The 16,619-nt window shown below is 36.7% G+C and overlaps 1 protein-coding gene across 1 annotated transcript; it reads left to right on the top strand.

Moving 5' to 3' along the window:
• The first annotated feature begins 3,740 nt into the window (after positions 1-3,740).
• Positions 3,741-9,651, top strand: LOC141363829 (uncharacterized). The gene is made up of 10 exons (XM_073867341.1): positions 3,741-3,923; positions 4,644-5,592; positions 5,947-6,047; positions 6,225-6,275; positions 6,395-6,779; positions 6,868-7,017; positions 7,231-7,360; positions 7,467-7,593; positions 7,727-7,816; positions 8,217-9,651. The coding sequence occupies exons 1-8, from the start codon at positions 3,774-3,776 to the stop codon at positions 7,486-7,488; spliced, it is 1,938 nt and encodes a 645-aa protein (XP_073723442.1). The 5' UTR covers positions 3,741-3,773; the 3' UTR covers positions 7,489-7,593; positions 7,727-7,816; positions 8,217-9,651.
• Positions 9,652-16,619: the final 6,968 nt, after the last annotated feature.

Genomic DNA, 16,619 nt, shown 5'->3' with positions numbered 1-16,619 from the left:
TCTCGACCTTTTTCTGTTAACTTTTTGATATGCCTGAAGGATTTTAAACAATGAAAAAACCTTTCGTGTGTATCATGCATTAAAATATATGACCTTTGATGCTTTTTAATGATTTAAATTAAATCTCCATACAATCTGAGCATGTCTGTGTTTTACTCTCGACTAATGCTCTTTTTCTTTTAACATTACTGGTAATTGACATAGCGCCATCTAGTGGTTGTAAATGAATAACACAATAGGTCTAAATATATGAATACAAAATTAAGAAAAAGAAGTAAACATCTCTTATACTGGGAAAAATCTTATCTAGTTTATGATGATCTGGTTCGTGTGGCTTTGTAATGGAAATGTAACTGTTTTTTGTTTCTCTGTGTAAACTATGTATTAATGTAGTAAGGTCTGTTATGCGTCTCCCCCTGTTATGTATGTTATGTAGTGTTGTATGTTTTCTTTTCTGTAATGTTTAGTGAACATGCAATAAAAAAAATATTAATACAAAATCTATACATTCTGTAAAATACATTTTAAAATGTAGTAATAAGCATTAAGTAAGACATATTAAAGAGTTTTGATATTATATATATATATATCTACAATAAAAAGTCCAAAAGTTGTAAATTGTTTTAATGAAACAACACAAGGGACATAAATATATATATATAAAAACTCATCACAGTTGAACTGTAAACAGAACAAAGTCATTAAACTCCATGACAACCATACTGTAGAACACATCGTTGTCATGGAACCATTATGACGTCACACTCGGTGCCTATAAAAACGCTCAGCCAGATGAGACCGGTATCATTTGGCTGATCTGAACGCTTGCCTTTGGTTGACTCTGAACGCTACTGTACAGATTACCAAGTGAATTTGCAGACTTTCAAAAAGTTCGCAACTTTAAACTGCTCGACGCACTGTGTACAGACAGACAGTTTACTTAGATTTCAACCCTCTGTGAACCGAGTCTAGCACAGTTAAGTCTTTCAGTTATTTTTTCACATCATGTTTCGTCCTGTAACACCATTGTCCGACAAGGACATGGAAGGAGCAGATGTTGAAAATATGGATTTTTTTCTGCCGAATGCTGTACCGAACTTTGACTATGTCCTTGATATCGGACTTTCGTCACAAGTCGGGCGCGCTGCCGGTTGTTTAAATCCATGTGGAGGAGAGGAGGATGATGAGGAGGAGATGGTGGATGTTTATCCAACACATGAGGCGAAACGCCAAAGAGGTAAGATGCAAGTTAAGGCAAAACGTCTGACTTTCATGCTGATTACATACAGTTATTGTGTTGTTAATGCACGTGTACATGTAGACACACCAGGTGGTGCTCGTGTACTTGACATTTTACCCGCCGTTTTTCTTGACCGGGAGAATACGCAGACAAATTTTGACTCCATTAATTTAACAAAAAGCGACCGAAATGAATAAAACATCCCCGCAATTTAAGATAAGAATTACGCCGTATGAGGCCTTGTTTTTTAATATCCCTCACGGAAATTAAATATGGTTTTTATGTGGTAAAAGTGTAGTAAGGGCTTGGGCGTCGTGACGTCATTACTTGTCGTGGCGCTCTGTTTATGGACATACTTTCTCTCAATCGTCTTGATTTGTCGTTATTTTTTTCAACCATGGTAAACCGTTGCTGTATTAATAATTAAAAGTAATTTACATTAAAAATGACAGATAAGGACAAAACTTCATTATGTTTTATTCAATATCGGAAACCAAACATTAACCTCGACCCCTCAGTAATGTGTATACATGACATATAAATGACATTTATATATACGACAGCGAAGTATAACATCTGAATATTAATTTATATAGCTTAAGTCAACATTGAACATAAGGGAAATGTCCCGGTTTGCTCGCCCAAAATACGGGAAATTTTCAACATTCATCTTTCTGTTGCTATCCCTCTGCTGACAGCAAAAACTGCTGCATTAACTAAGCTACTTGTGAAGCTAGGTCATACGTGACTTTGCTTACAGATTGGCGTAAAATCGTGCTCTCACAACAACCACGCTGTTATCTTAAAAGGCTTTTTATTCACTCTTTTTTCATATGGATCCAAACCGTTAATAGTTCTGATTTTGTCCACATACCGGTGTTGTGTCGAAGTCTGTATTTTTCCCTTCAGTGTAGTGTTTTTATTGGCGTTTTTATCACGTTATAGGTTTTATTATTTATATATTTAAAGTTTTAATGGCTACTGAGATGTATATGTGTGCGTTTCTGTAATGTATCTGTATTGTTCTGAATGGTAAGTCAATTATTTTTACAGTATGAATCATATTAAATGTATCATATTTATTTAATTATGTATGCAAACATTTTTAAAACAACCAGTAAAGGAAAAAAAAAGGAAAAGAGAGGCTATATTTTAAAAGAAATACCCTAATAGAAAACTGTCAAATCTATGAAATATTTAATAAATTGTATTATAAAATACATGATATTATGCCTTTTTAGTATAACCAATTCAAATCTTTAATCTTTCTAAATGTAACGTGATGAAAACGCTATTAAAGCACCACACTAAAGGGAAACATAGGGGGAACTGAATTCGACACAACACCGGTCCCTGCTTCCCTGTTTAACGTATCCCAGTAAATTCCACATCCTTTTCCGGATTTTAACATTTGTTTTATTTCTTTTTATTCTCCCAACTCTGCCGCTTCTCCTACTTGCTGTATGTTTACATTCGCGAGGCCACCAACATGGCCGCCACGTCCCAGAATGCAACGCGGCGCCCAAGCCCTATTGAGTACTATTTGCAAAACCATGGTTATTTTGTGGTAACAATGGTTTAACTACAGTACCGTTAACCAGGTTTTGTTGTATGTAAATGTTTAATTTTCATAAGTGATGTATAATAATAAATAGTTAGCAGTGCATACCAGACTGCAAATGTTTTGTTCATTTACGGAAGCCGAGGTTGTGTACTATTTTTATTTTTGCTTGCTTGTTTTCTCATGATCACAACTTAATTTCTTGTTATCTCAAGTTAACAAAAGTTGTATTTTTTCTCATCAGATTTACAATAACACAATACACAACATCATGTCATTGTTTGCATCCCTGTATGTTACTGTCTGATGTTTATTGTTTCTGCTCAGCATGATTGCAAATGTGATATTTATTTTATACAGTTGAATAAATAATACATTAAAATAAGTGACAAGTTTTAGACACGTATTGATCACTTCAGTTAAAGCATTCATTTCATAACATTATTTATTGAATTGCAGTGTTGGGATGTGATGACCGTGGAATGGATTTTGTTCTTCCGTGTGCTGTCCCTGAAATTGTCCCGAACAACGGACATTTGTTAGACAGACGCGCCGGGAGTTTACATCCACGAGGAGGAGTAAAGGAGTTTACTCCTGCATTTGAGGAGGCGAACAGCCCCACAGGTCAGATGGAAGTTTTGTGTTCTTGACAATCTTTAAATCTGTACCATGTTTGTTCCTCAATAGTTTTGTTGGCCCTCACAGATACTGATATCTTATTACATTAAAGTCAGTAAAATAAAGCATCTTACAATAAGAAATTAAGTTTAGACCATTGCTAGTGTGTTTTAGACTCTTATTTTAACAGCGTTATTAATGCAATAATCATTGCTGTATTTTTAGGAATTTGTTATAAAGAATTAGATACTCAATTACATATTTGATCAAATAGTATCTGGGTGGACAGTTTGTTAAATGTGTTTATTAAGTATCATTACTGACAACGGTTCTTTGTCATTCACTTTTGTCATAATGAATTTTCTAATAGTTTATCATTTGTTTTTGTTTTTTGGTGTAGACAAATGCAAGAATACAATCTTTAAATCAATAAAGAAGGGGTGGAAGAATGTAAAGCAGCCATTCCTTCGTAATGATAAAGTGGAAACACTGATTCCTTCAGAGGTTTGTTACATCATTACATTTACTACAACTATCTGTCCATTTATAGACGTGTTTCCATCCAGGTTTTGTTTATCGACCAAGTAAATATGTGTAAAAAAGGTTTTCTATTCAAATGGAGCTAAAATGGTGTCCGTGGTGATGTCACGAATAATTGTCACATAAGTTTTGGTGTATCGCAAAAAATCTGACCTTGAGCAAATTATCTACCTAATTTCTCTAATGCACTTACAATAAAAGTTTAGCCAGGTCGAGTCTGATGTTTGTGGTCTCAGTCATTTAAAATAAATGTGCTTTCACCAAAGGCACCCGATTATGAGGAGAAAAAATTGAATATTTAGGAGAATAAACATGAATCATTTTATGGATTGTGATTGACATTTCAGCACTTCATGAAGTTAGTTCAGTGCAGCTTGCGTACCCTCTGCGTATATGGAGGATCGACTCTGCAAATCAAAACAGAAGGTCTCAGGCTGCAATAAGAGCGCCCATTGTTTGCTGTTATGCCCTTCAGAGGTTGCGCGTGTTGAAGATCTATCATGTGACATCACATTTATTTGCGTTAAAGCTATTAAAAAAATAAATATTTTTTGAGGTATTGCGTTTATGCGCTAAGGCATTTTTTGGTAAAAAGCCTTGGATGGAAACATGGCTTCTAAACATGGCTTTGAAACATTTATCTGTCTGTCTGTCTGTCTGACCCACCTCTGGTCTTCTCCACAGCTTAATGCGGATTCAGCTAATCCTAATCTAAAGGATGAAGCTAGTCTGGCCAGCTCTGAATTAAACAATAAGGTAAAACCGGAAAAACAACGAATGGCATTCTTTGACTGTCTCTGGAGGGGCAAGGTGGAGTCAGTGCCGACTCCCAAGCTTAAAGCGGATCCAGCTATCCCTAATGTTAGGGAAGTTGTTGATCTAGCATCACAGTCAAAGACCTACGTTGTTCCGAAGAAACAGAAACAAAAGGCTTCAAAGAGCCGCAAATCTAACCTCCAGGGAGAAAAAGTGACTGTTGTGCCAACTCAACAGCCCAAGGCCATTTCAGATATTCCTGTTGGCATGGATGTTCCTGATCTGGCCTGCCCCCAATCAAAACCAAAGATTTGTCCGGATAAAGGCATGACATTGTGGGAACGCTTGCTTGGATGCTTCCGGAGGGGCAAAGTGGAGTCGATGCCGATTTCACAGATTGAGGCCGATCCAGCTATCCCTGATGCCAGGGAAGTTGTTGATCTGGCAGATTCTCAATCGAAGAGTGTTGGCTTAAAGAAACACAAACAAAAGGCTTCAAAGAGCCGCTTATTTCACAACCCTTTGAGAAAAAAAGGTAAAAAAGTGAAAAAAGATGCCGATCCAGCTATTCCTGATGCCATGGATGGTGCGGATCTGGCCAGTTTTGGTGGCATCGCTGCAGCCAATGCCAGGCTACAGACGTTAGGTGCCATTACAGAGAATATTGGGTTAAAAGGTGGCGGAAATCCCGACCCAAATAAAGCAAAAAATCCTGGGTCAAAAGAAGATGGAAATCCTGGGGCAAAAGCCCTTGAAAATCCCAGAAATCCTTTACCAGAAGATGATAAAGTTGTCAGGCCAAAAGTTATAAATTTTGTTCAACAAGCTTTTGAACCGCCAAGCGAGAAGAAACCAGCTGATCCCTCAGTGCCTAAAGGTGAGTGTACTGACTTCATTACTCCTACTTTGCACCAATATGTGAAATGGTTTCTTCATCATATTCTTCTGTACCTGGAAATGTATGCTGTACCTTTCGTCTGTCAGTATATGAAGTGTTAAAGGAATAGTCTACTCATTTTCAATATTAAAATATGTTATTACCTTAACTAAGAATTGTTGATACATCCCTCTATCATCTGTGTGGGTATCAGCTTACGTGCACGCACACAGATGATAGAGGGATGTATCAACAATTCTTAGTTAAGGTAATAACATATTTTAATATTGAAAATGAGTAGACTATTCCTTTAACATGTTCTGTCACCTCATCATTTTTCTGTGTGTTTTTCAGACACTTTTGATTCTAAATATCAACTCTTGGAGGATGAAGTGCTTGGGCAAGGTTTCGGTGGCAAAGTGTACAAAGGGATCCGTAAATCGGATGGCACTCCGGTAATGCACTCGTATTTATATCAAACACAATGTTTGCTGAAATGTGTATGTCCACTTGATCTAAACCATGTTTAAAAGTTTGTAGATTCTCAAACCTTAAAGTTATGTGTGCAGTGTCAGGTGAGCCGCTTCAGTCAGCTCAAGAGAAATTAACTTTTGCTGTTTTTCTCTTTACAGGTTGCCATCAAGCAAATAAGCAGACAAATAATTCATAGCACTATTAAGATTGTAAGTTGTCATAAAATTTGATGAAGTGAACTAAACAGAAAATAGACAGTATAGCGATTACGCACCAATACAAGATATTTGTTTTATCTAATTGTAATTTGTTGACCATTTTTCTCCAGCCTGGATACCCCAAACCGCTCATTACAGAAGTGGCGCTGATGCTTAAGTTAAGACATGCGCCCTATTGCAACAATGTCATAAAGTTGTATGACTGGTACGAGATTAAACACCTTTACATTCTGGTGTTGGAGTACCCACTGCACAGCGAATCCTTGATGCAATTTGTTATTCGTGAAGAAAAACTAAGTGAAAATACAGCAAGACATCTCATGCGTCAGGCGGTACGGGCAGTGCAACACTGTCTGAATAATAGAGTTTTCCATGCCGACATCCATCCCGGAAACTTCTTGGTGCAGCAATCAACAATGAGATTGAAGTTAATTGACTTTGGGGCTGGACGTTATCTGACGCATGATGATGGCTATGATGGCTATGACTTTAGGGGTGAGCTGAATTTTTTTTTATATATAGCGGAGTATTGAAACCTGCTGTTTCTTTTACAAAATGACTCAACATGATGTTTTGTGTACAGGAGCTTCATGGTGCACCTCGCCTGAGTTCGAAAAATTCAATGCCGTGCAAGAAAACGTCTGGGCCTTAGGTGATTTGCTGTACTATATGGTGCATGGATCTTTCTGGAATTCCAGGAATCAGAGGACAACTACGAATAGTTTATCAAACGGTGAGTGAAAATGACTGATCAACATGCACACACAAAGCCACTGTGCCATCATCTTAACCTGAGGTACTGTCTGTCTGTGACCAGGGTCCCTTTAGATGATAGACTTTTTTGCAGTATTTTTAAATGACAACAAAAGCGTCTCTTTATGCCATGATCATTATTGCCATTTGTGCCTCATGATGACTAACCAGCTCTCTCCTAAATCTTTTACAGAAATCAGCGATCTGTTAAGATGGTGCCTGGCCGAGAATCCAAGTGATCGTCCGACGCTCAAGCAGATCTTAGATCATGACTGGTTTAAAACTAAGTCTGACGAAGAAGAGCTACTCGTATACAAAATGAGGTAACAGACCAAGTAGGAAACTACATTTTGCAGATTACATGCTTTTTATTTTCTGTAGTTAGTAATATGGTAAGATTGGTTTAAATGTACATTTTCACCACTACAGGGCACTATCCGCACAAAAATAAAAAGGATGAAGCTGAATGACTGAAGGAGAGGGGAATGATTGGAGATGCTGTTTTCATCATTCTGAGACATATGGAGTTTGCTAATCATGTTTATGGATAAATAAGGTAATAAATGAATGCTTTTTTAACTATCCGTTTGATCACATTATTTAATGGCATCATAATGAATTAGCTAACAGCTGTGTGTTAGATGTTGTTTAACCAACACTTCTGCATTTGTCCTCTTGTGTCTCCCTAGTTTCTACAACCAGAAACCGAGAATAGCACCGACATTAAAAGGGCCACAATTTCTCAGGAGTAACACATTTTTGCACACTTTCTGCATAATGTAAGTACACAACTGCATTTATCTTTGTATATTTTATTACAAAAATCATACATATTGTGCACTGGTGGCCGGTGACTTCTTTTTTCCGAAGGCGCTTGATGCAAAGTTCAAGTTCGTCACAACATGTATGTCTCTTTTATCATAAATGGTTTTCACGCGTGTGCAGCAGGCACTTATTTTGACAAAACACGTGATGCACATGGTTCACATGACGCAACAAACAAATATTTTAAAAATGCAAGCAACACACATGACACTCCGAACACTTATTTTCAATTAGCACCCCTCGGATGAGCAGTCACGAGCCGCCACTGATATTGTGCCTTTAAGGTTCTAGATATACTATAAATATGATGACTAAAAATTAAATGTTGACTTTTCCTTTCTTTCTCATCTTCAGGTTTTATTTCAGCCTCAGACTTCATGATCTTAGACCGCTGGCTGAACGTCTGATGCAGATCCTGTCTCATCCTTGAACACTTTAAAAAAAATGTTTTAATTCTTAATGTTTTTATATTTTAATGTGTAGTTAGGGAGTCAGGTTTATTAATGTAAAGCTGCTTTGAAATAATTAAACAATTGTGAAAAGTGCTACAGTATATAAATAAAAGTGAACTGATATGGAAGACTTTTCTTATCTTTTTTATTTGATCAAACTGATTAAATAAACTGATTGGGTTACTTATGTACATGTTTTTCATATCCAATATCAAACCCTTGACCTTGGTATAAAATACTGGGAGTTAACGTAGTAAATCCAATCAGACACAATGTTAAACCTGATGCTGTTTTAACTCAAATAAATAAGTACACTTGACCTAAACCTTAAAATATACCCTTTTTTACTCATTTGCATGATTTCTCTCAATCATCAAGACATTTTGATTAACTTATTTGATTTAAATCTGTGGATTGAACATTTCACCAATCATGCATAAATTAAACTGCTACTCTGCAGCTATTTCTGTTATCACTGTTGGCTATTATTTTTGTTGTAAAGTTAAGAGCTGATTAAAAGTACATTACTTTACGAAATACATGTAATAAATATTTATGATAATATAATCGCAATTAAATGAATCTAGAATAAACTTCAGCTAAAGCCACAGAAATGATTGAAGTGCTCGAAACACCTGCTGGGGAAAACATAAAAGCAACAAGATCTCACTCCAAACATTTTGCACTTTTTTCACAATTGCAAGATTTTTTAAAAATACAAGTTTTTAGGAAAAATAACTGATTTAACTTAACTTAAAGCCACTTTTTTAGGGCAAACAGATCATTATTAAGACTTTTACCCCTCTTTTAATTATGCGATTGGGTTCGTTCCCCGCTGTCTCGCTCGGTCATGATGGAGCGACTGGGCGGGCAGTTCCTGACAACACAATTATGATGTTAATGGAACTTTTTATTAAACAAACAAACTTAAAATGAGAACGAAAGAAAACAACTCAAAGGCAAAAATCTAACACGGGTTTCACATTCTTTCTTAACTGTTTTCTAAGCAAGGTTTTCATTTAAGGTTTACAAATTTACATTTGCCATTCTGGTACAAATCTCTTGTATGGGTAGGACTTAACCATACTTTAATCCCATTGGCTAGTGAGATTTAAATTTACAGATCTCTGATCAGGAATAGTGGTGGGACAATAAATCGATTTGCGGATTTATCACTGTTTGTCTTTGTGCGTTACAACAATCCATACGCTGGCATCAAATATCGATATAATAAATTAATAAACAAGTTTATAAATATGAAAAAAAGGGGAATCCAAGGCACTCTTCATATATCAAAAGGTAAAAAGCCTTTATTTAAATATGGCTATAACATTAAAAACATACAACAGGGCAGTAACCCACGCGTGGCGGCACAGATGGCCTTCTTCAGGCTACGCGTGGGTTGCTGCCCTGTTTTGTGTTTTTAGTGTTGTAGCCATATTTAAATGAAGGCTTTTTACCTTTTGATATATGAAGAGTGCCTTGGATTCCCCTTTTTTTCACGTTTTGAATACCCTACACCAAAGAACACCTAACTAATTTTTCCCAAACAAAATTTTTTTTCAGCTATTTTTGAGCACTTTGGATTTTTTCTGATTTCAAGTTTATAAATATGTTTCCCAGTGTTATTACTTTATGCGTTTCCAAAAAAAACGGGCTCTAATCAGGTGGTAACATCTGTTGTTCATCTTTTCTATTTTTGTCTTTTAGAACTAAAACCAAAAAGCCGGAAGAAAATCCGTGCTTTCTTGGCCAGAGCATTGCGGGCTATTAAAAAAGCCTGCTGTTGCTGCGGAAATGAGGACATTGTGGAGCCATTTGATCCTCAGGCAGGCCCATCCGGCCTGCATTGAAGTGCCCGTATAGATAAAGCTGACTTGTAGAGAGGTTCTGGTTTTAAGCAAACGGGTCAAGAACCACCCTATTGCCGGTCTGGTTCATCATCCTTGGATTTATCAGCTTTCCAAGAAGCAGCTGATCATATGGTCCATTCGACCATGACCCATGTGCTCCGGGAGATCAGCTGATTTTAAGTCGGGTTCCTTTTACCTGCACCCAGCTCGTGAACAACACTGGCAGTATAGCCGGCAAGCTTGTGGAACCAGACTATTGCCAGTCTGGTTCATCATCCTTGGACCTAACAGCTTTTCAAGAAGCAGCTGGTCTGTCAGGTTCATTGAGCCAAGCGATAGTGATCGTGAGTATAATGTTATTGTGTTCTGATCTTTAATGTCGGCTTTATTTTTTCCCTTGTCAACTGTTTCTCTCCTTATTGTTTCAAATCTCTGTCCAGTTTTTGTAATACCTGCATTTTAGGGGTGTCACGATTCGTTTCTTGATTTTTACTTCTTTTTTTTAGACAAAAAACGCTATGCCATTTATTATTATTATTATTATTATTATTATTATTATTATTATTATTATTATTATAGTTTCACATGGTGATTGTGAGTATAATGTTATTATGTTCTGCTCTTTATTGTCTGCTTTAATTTTCTCCCTTGCCGATTGTACTTTACTGTTTCAAACCTTTGCCCCAAATATCGTAATAAGTGTGTTTATACGGCAGGTGTTTATGTAATACCTTCTCCCTGTATTCGGTATGTCGTGTTATTCAGATGGACTGAGTTCTCTTGATTCATCAGAATGACTCCTGAGCTTTTCCCTTTATCTTGTCCTGATTTGCTTATTAAAAGAAATATTTAGGTTTTTAAAAGTGGTTTCACTCTTACTTGATCTCACACTTCTTGTTTATTCTGTTAGTAGTTGATTAGCATTGGATGTACTGAACAACTTTCCATTATCTGCACATTCTTTAAATGAATATTTATTCTGTGTGTTATGTTTTTAGCAGCACTGTCATTGGAGTTCATGTGAGACAAAACAATTCTTGTGTTAATTTTGTATTGATTGTTTTTCAGGAAAAATGTCATTGCTTGATGAAGATTGGAGATGGAAGAGGTGCCTTAGTAAAGTGTACGAGGGGACTCGCAAATCGGATGGCAAGAAGGTAGAACCGCTCTTTATCAAATTGTTTTGCCAACCCTACATTATATATGACTTACATATGATTATTCTCTCTTGTAGGTCACCATCAAATATATTAAGAAGTCTGGCAAGGATATCTACACTAAAATGTCCTTGAGACAAACAGACCCAGTTCTGGCCACAGTGGAGGTCAACACACCACTGATCTACTTGCCAACCTTCAACGTGATGCCCAGCCGATGCCTGACCAACGACCACGTTTCATTATTAATACGCTCGCTTGTAAAGTTTATTCAAAGCCGCTGTGTTTTGCTACTTATTTTCTACTTTAAAAACATTACAATAAATGTGATGCCTTTTATTTTCAATATAATGCATATTTTTATTAAATATAATAAACAAACATAAATATGAAAAGCAGTTGTTTTGTTCTCTTTATTATCAACTTTATTCAAAAACAAGACATTTGTGGCAAACAGTAAGAAAGTAAACTTTACCATTTCACAGTAGAATCCATAAAGCCACACAGGTCTAAGAGTTTATGACGAATGGTATTTACTTCACTGCTAAAAAAAACAATAGACACCATCACAGAAATTCTATTGATTCTATGTATTGGTTCTAATGGAATATGGCCCAAAACACACTACAGTGTGGTTTTAATGGTAAAAGCTAATGGTTCCTATTGGTATTTTAAACCATTTGAATTTTCTGTAATGGTTTTATTGTTTTTTTTCAGCAGGGGTCAGTGTCCAAAATTGCTTAGGCCTACTCAATTTCTTTCTCTATATAGGGCACATTGAACGGTTTCAGACACAGCCAATTATTTCCTGGAAGATACAGTAGTATTTGTCTTTCTCTGGACTGAATAAAATAAATGCTTGTAATGATTCCATTCATTTTCTGTCTGCACTGTTCTTAAAACAAAACCCAACGCCAAGTTTTTGCTGAAGTCATATTTATACTGTATGATTAGATTCACTGTGCTGTTTGAAAACGCGACAGGCATCGCGCCTCATACCCAGTTTACCCACTGATAGCGCACGTGCACAGACCTACGCTGCAAGATCTGATGCTCACATGACATCAAAGTACCGCGAGATTTATTCGGGAAATAATACTGAGGAGTTGGATTTCAAATCGCTCTCGCCCTACTCTGATGTCACCCACCTGTAATGGATGCGCAGTTGGCTTGCCCACGGAGTGTGTTGGAAGAGCAATTCGTTGAATTCGGTAAAACTCTTTATTTTTATATCATTTTAATTTTATGATTCCTTGATTCGCCTGTCAAAGACAATAGGAGCTGATTTTGGGTAATATAACCAAAACTCGGTCAAAAAAAAAAAAACTCTCCTTTGGCCGGTTGCATAGCCGTGAAGTTAAAACTGCGTCTTCTTAAAGGTGCAGTGTGTAAATTTTAGCGGCATCTAGTGGTGAGGTTGAGAATTGCAAACCAACGGCTTACTCCACTGCTCACCCCTCGCTTTTGAAACACATAGAGAAGCTACGGTAGCCGACACCGGACAAACGTAATCGTCGGAGACAACTTAGTTAAAAAAATGTGTCTGTTAAGGGTTCCATGTAGAAAAATGGCGGCCAAAAATGGCGACTTCCATGTAAGGGGACCCTCGGTGTATGTAGATAAAAACGTCTCATTCTAAGGTAATAAACACATAAGGGTTCATTATGAAATGTCTTTATACAACCCTGATAATGAAGTTTTGTATATTATTTTGCATTTCCGTCAAGAGATCCTTATAAAAATTACACACTGCACCTTTAAGTACAAACTAGCAATTTGTTATGGCTAATCAGTCTTACTATTTGGATTCGGATTAGACCAATCTACCTTTTTATGCAACGTAGGCTACTTGAAACCGTTATGATCAGTCTCTCTCTCTCTCTCTCTCTCTCTCTCTCTCTCTCTCCCTCTCATGTTACATTATAAAATGGATACATTTGTCATTTTAAATATACAAAACAATTTATTTTATTATATATTGTATTATAAAATGGTGAATGATACAATCACGTTTGAATATGGTGCTGCAAGGAGGCTGTGTTGTTTTTGCTGATGAATTGCTTGTTACTTTTTAGGTGTTAATTTATATGTAAATGTGAGTGAGTGTTGTATTGTATTGTAAAACCCCTAATTATTTTAGAAAAAAGTGATGTAAAAATCAAAATCTCTCTCTCTCTCTCTTTCTGGTTACATATAATGGATAAAAAATATTTTATTTATAATTTGTATTAATAAATAAACCCAGCATTTGCATTTGTAAAGTACATTTAATCAGTTAACGTTTCGACTTTGAGGCTTACAAATGTCTTTGTTTACATATTATTAAACGCTTTTGCTGGACAGAGAGATTAGGCGATGAAAGAGTGTGTAGTGTATAGTGTGCCTGTGGTACAGTGAATGGGGGAGTACCGCTGTGTTGGTGTGCCTGTAATGTACAGTTGATACGGTAACTGAAGAAACATCAAACCCGACTGTCCGGCCTCGCTGCCTGGCAGCTGCAGCCGAAAATTCAACATTTTCTCTAATGGCGTTTGAAGAACTAACAACGATTTATCTTGAGACCGATTGCTTTGACTGCTCCAATTCCAACCCGTATATTTTTGATAGGAAAATGAAGTTCAGTGACTCCCCTCAGTTTCAAGCAGCATCCGATGGATTTCTCTCTCAGCTGTCGGTTCTCCGCATCGGGCAGGCCGATGCAGCACTTCCCACTGATGCGGTAAGTCTAGCCAACCCAGTATCACGCTAAAGCGTGTAATAGACACGCTGGTCCACTAGAGGATGCGTGTCAATGTCACGCTTTGCCTCCTCTAGGCGTGAAAATGACACGCATTTATGAGGATGATAACCAATAGGGGGCGATAATTTCTTATTGCCAACAACTTCAACAAGAGAAGCGACGCAGTGATTTGCGTTCTCTGGAGTTCCATGGGTAAGGCTTTCTTGGAAATTTAGTGATTAATGTTACTAAAATTGAGGAAATCATGTGTTTATGTTAAGTCTTTGTTGCAACGTTAGCAATATAATATCACCGCTAAGGCAACAGACGAGTCGCACGCGTTTGGTCAGAATCCAATTGGCTCATATTTAGGACATAATTGTTGTTCAGGTGGTGCGGTCATTTAAGAAATCCTTAAATTTTTTTAAAATTTGGTGCAGCATAACATTTAATTTGCGTGTGTGGACTATGGAGTTATCTATTAAAGCAATAAACCCCAAGAAGCAGTGGGTTACCAGTGCATTTTATAACAGCTAAGGGGCGTTGTTAGGCACGACGCGAAGCGGAGTGCCTAAACCCCCTTAGCTGTTATAAAATGCACTGGTAACCCAACGCTTCGAGGGGTTTATTGCGTTTATAAAACGGTTACTTCAAATGCATAACGTTAGCGGGGTTTTATAAAATAAAACACAAATAAGTTGTAATTATATTAGTATAAATATTACTCTTCCGCCAAACAAAGTAGTTCCTCAGAATCAAGTGTGACTGAAACAGAGCGCAGTTCCCAACCAACAGAGATGCAGCAAAGACACAATGAAAAATATGATTTAAGACTGTGGTGTTTATTTTTATAAATCAACATTCATCTAATTTATACATTAACATTTATATCGTGCAACTGTTGAAGTGATGATCAAATATGCTTGGAAGCATGATTAACTTTTTCCCCGTCAGCGTTTTTTTAAGTTGCCACCCAGTTTTAGTTTAATGTCTTACAGAAAAATTATCTTCTTTAAATAAACATAATAAAAATAAAATATCAAATGAAAGAACAGTCCATCCGCTTTCCAACAACATCAAAAAACGTTTCATCCTACCTTCATTTGTTGTCTTATCAGTTGTCACCTCTCAAATTTTCAGCTAAATGCGGAGATAATTCCATTTTTGTGAAGAACTTTGTAAGAGATCAGATTCAGAGCCTGATCAAAACACACGTCACGCTAAATCCACCACACCGCTGTTGTGTCGAGTGAATGCGTCAGTGTTTAAGTTGGGTAAGATTGCCATCTTGTGGATAATAGCGGAAATATCAATAAGACAAAAAAAAACTTCAGAGAACGTTTTCTCTTTATTGACGAAATGTTTTATTTATTGACATTTATCTGGATATCGCCATAATTGTGCAAATGTAGAAAAATTAAAAAATGATTAAAGACTGTGGTGTTTATTTTCATAAATCAGTACGCAGCAACAGTGGCGCAATGATACTTGTGATGCGGTCTGAACCGTGGGTTTACCGGGGTATTTTATCACGGCTTAGAACGCGTTTCAACCAATCAGAATGAAGAACCAGAACGAGCCGTTTTATAAAGTGGTTTTTACGTTACTAAGGTCAGAAACATTATTGGATGACTGTTTGATAATCAGCTAATGTATTAATCACAGAAAGCTGCAGTGACTGCATTATATTATGTTGCTAAACAGTTGTTCTAGCGTTTTTAAACCAGTAGTTTTATTAATTTCGCGCGGAATGCAGTTCGTGAAATAAGCTCTAAATGAAAAAATAACCGATTTAAGTAAATAATTGTGTTCATTGTAAATCTGCTCATCTAAACATACAAGGCGGAACCAATCGATCAGAGAGCGATCGCTGCTGACACCGTCAGCAGCACTTACATTCAGACAGTGCCGGCGCCAGCCGAGCGCTGATGAGGGGGCGTCTTAAATACCAGAGGGGGCGATCACACAAAATGCATTTAATTCCCCAAGCTAGAAAATATATATAGCTTTGGTACGTCCCTTAAGCTTTAACGTGTTATAAACAAACATCTCTGTTATACAACCACAAAAACTACAGCTATAGTGAGCAACGTACATGATTTGAACACTTTTACTATATACAACAACAAAAAAGCATACCTAACGTTACTTAACAGCACAACACTGCTCATTTGAAGCTCCGACCCAGAGTTACTTTCTTTTTAATCCATTTCGAATGTCCATGGTGAAATTAGTTAATGCAATATAATACCCTGAAATTATTAAATGTTCGTACTTCGTGTTTGCTTTCCGTAGTGCAAATAATTTTTACATAATGGTGGGGGACAGTGTTTGCAAATGGTTTCTAGCGCAAAAACTGTCCAAACGCAACATTTTATCCAAATTTTGGTTCAATTTGATAATTTAACATAGTTTTTTTAACTGCCACAAGTAATGCACCATAAGCTAGCGATTAAACACCAGCAGATAGAGAACCACAATGACAATAACTCGTTTACACATTTAGCTATGCTTTAGGATAGGCTAATTCAAATACCTATTCGTTAATAATAAATTCAATGTCTGTTTTTTATCTA

This window comes from Misgurnus anguillicaudatus, chromosome 5 (assembly GCF_027580225.2).
Source record: "Misgurnus anguillicaudatus chromosome 5, ASM2758022v2, whole genome shotgun sequence".
NCBI classification, from domain to species: Eukaryota; Metazoa; Chordata; class Actinopteri; order Cypriniformes; family Cobitidae; genus Misgurnus; species Misgurnus anguillicaudatus.
Note: the sequence above shows the minus strand (reverse complement) of the source record. Positions and strands in the feature narration are given on the sequence as shown.

Coding starts and splice junctions, on each gene's coding strand:
- LOC141363829 (XM_073867341.1), top strand. CDS start 3,774: ATGAATTTTCTAATAGTTTATCATTTGTTTTTGTTTTTTGGTGTAGAC. Junction 5,593..5,946: donor TGATCCCTCAGTGCCTAAAG/GTGAGTGTACTG, acceptor TGTGTTTTTCAG/ACACTTTTGATTCTAAATAT. Junction 7,361..7,466: donor CTACTCGTATACAAAATGAG/GTAACAGACCAA, acceptor TCACCACTACAG/GGCACTATCCGCACAAAAAT.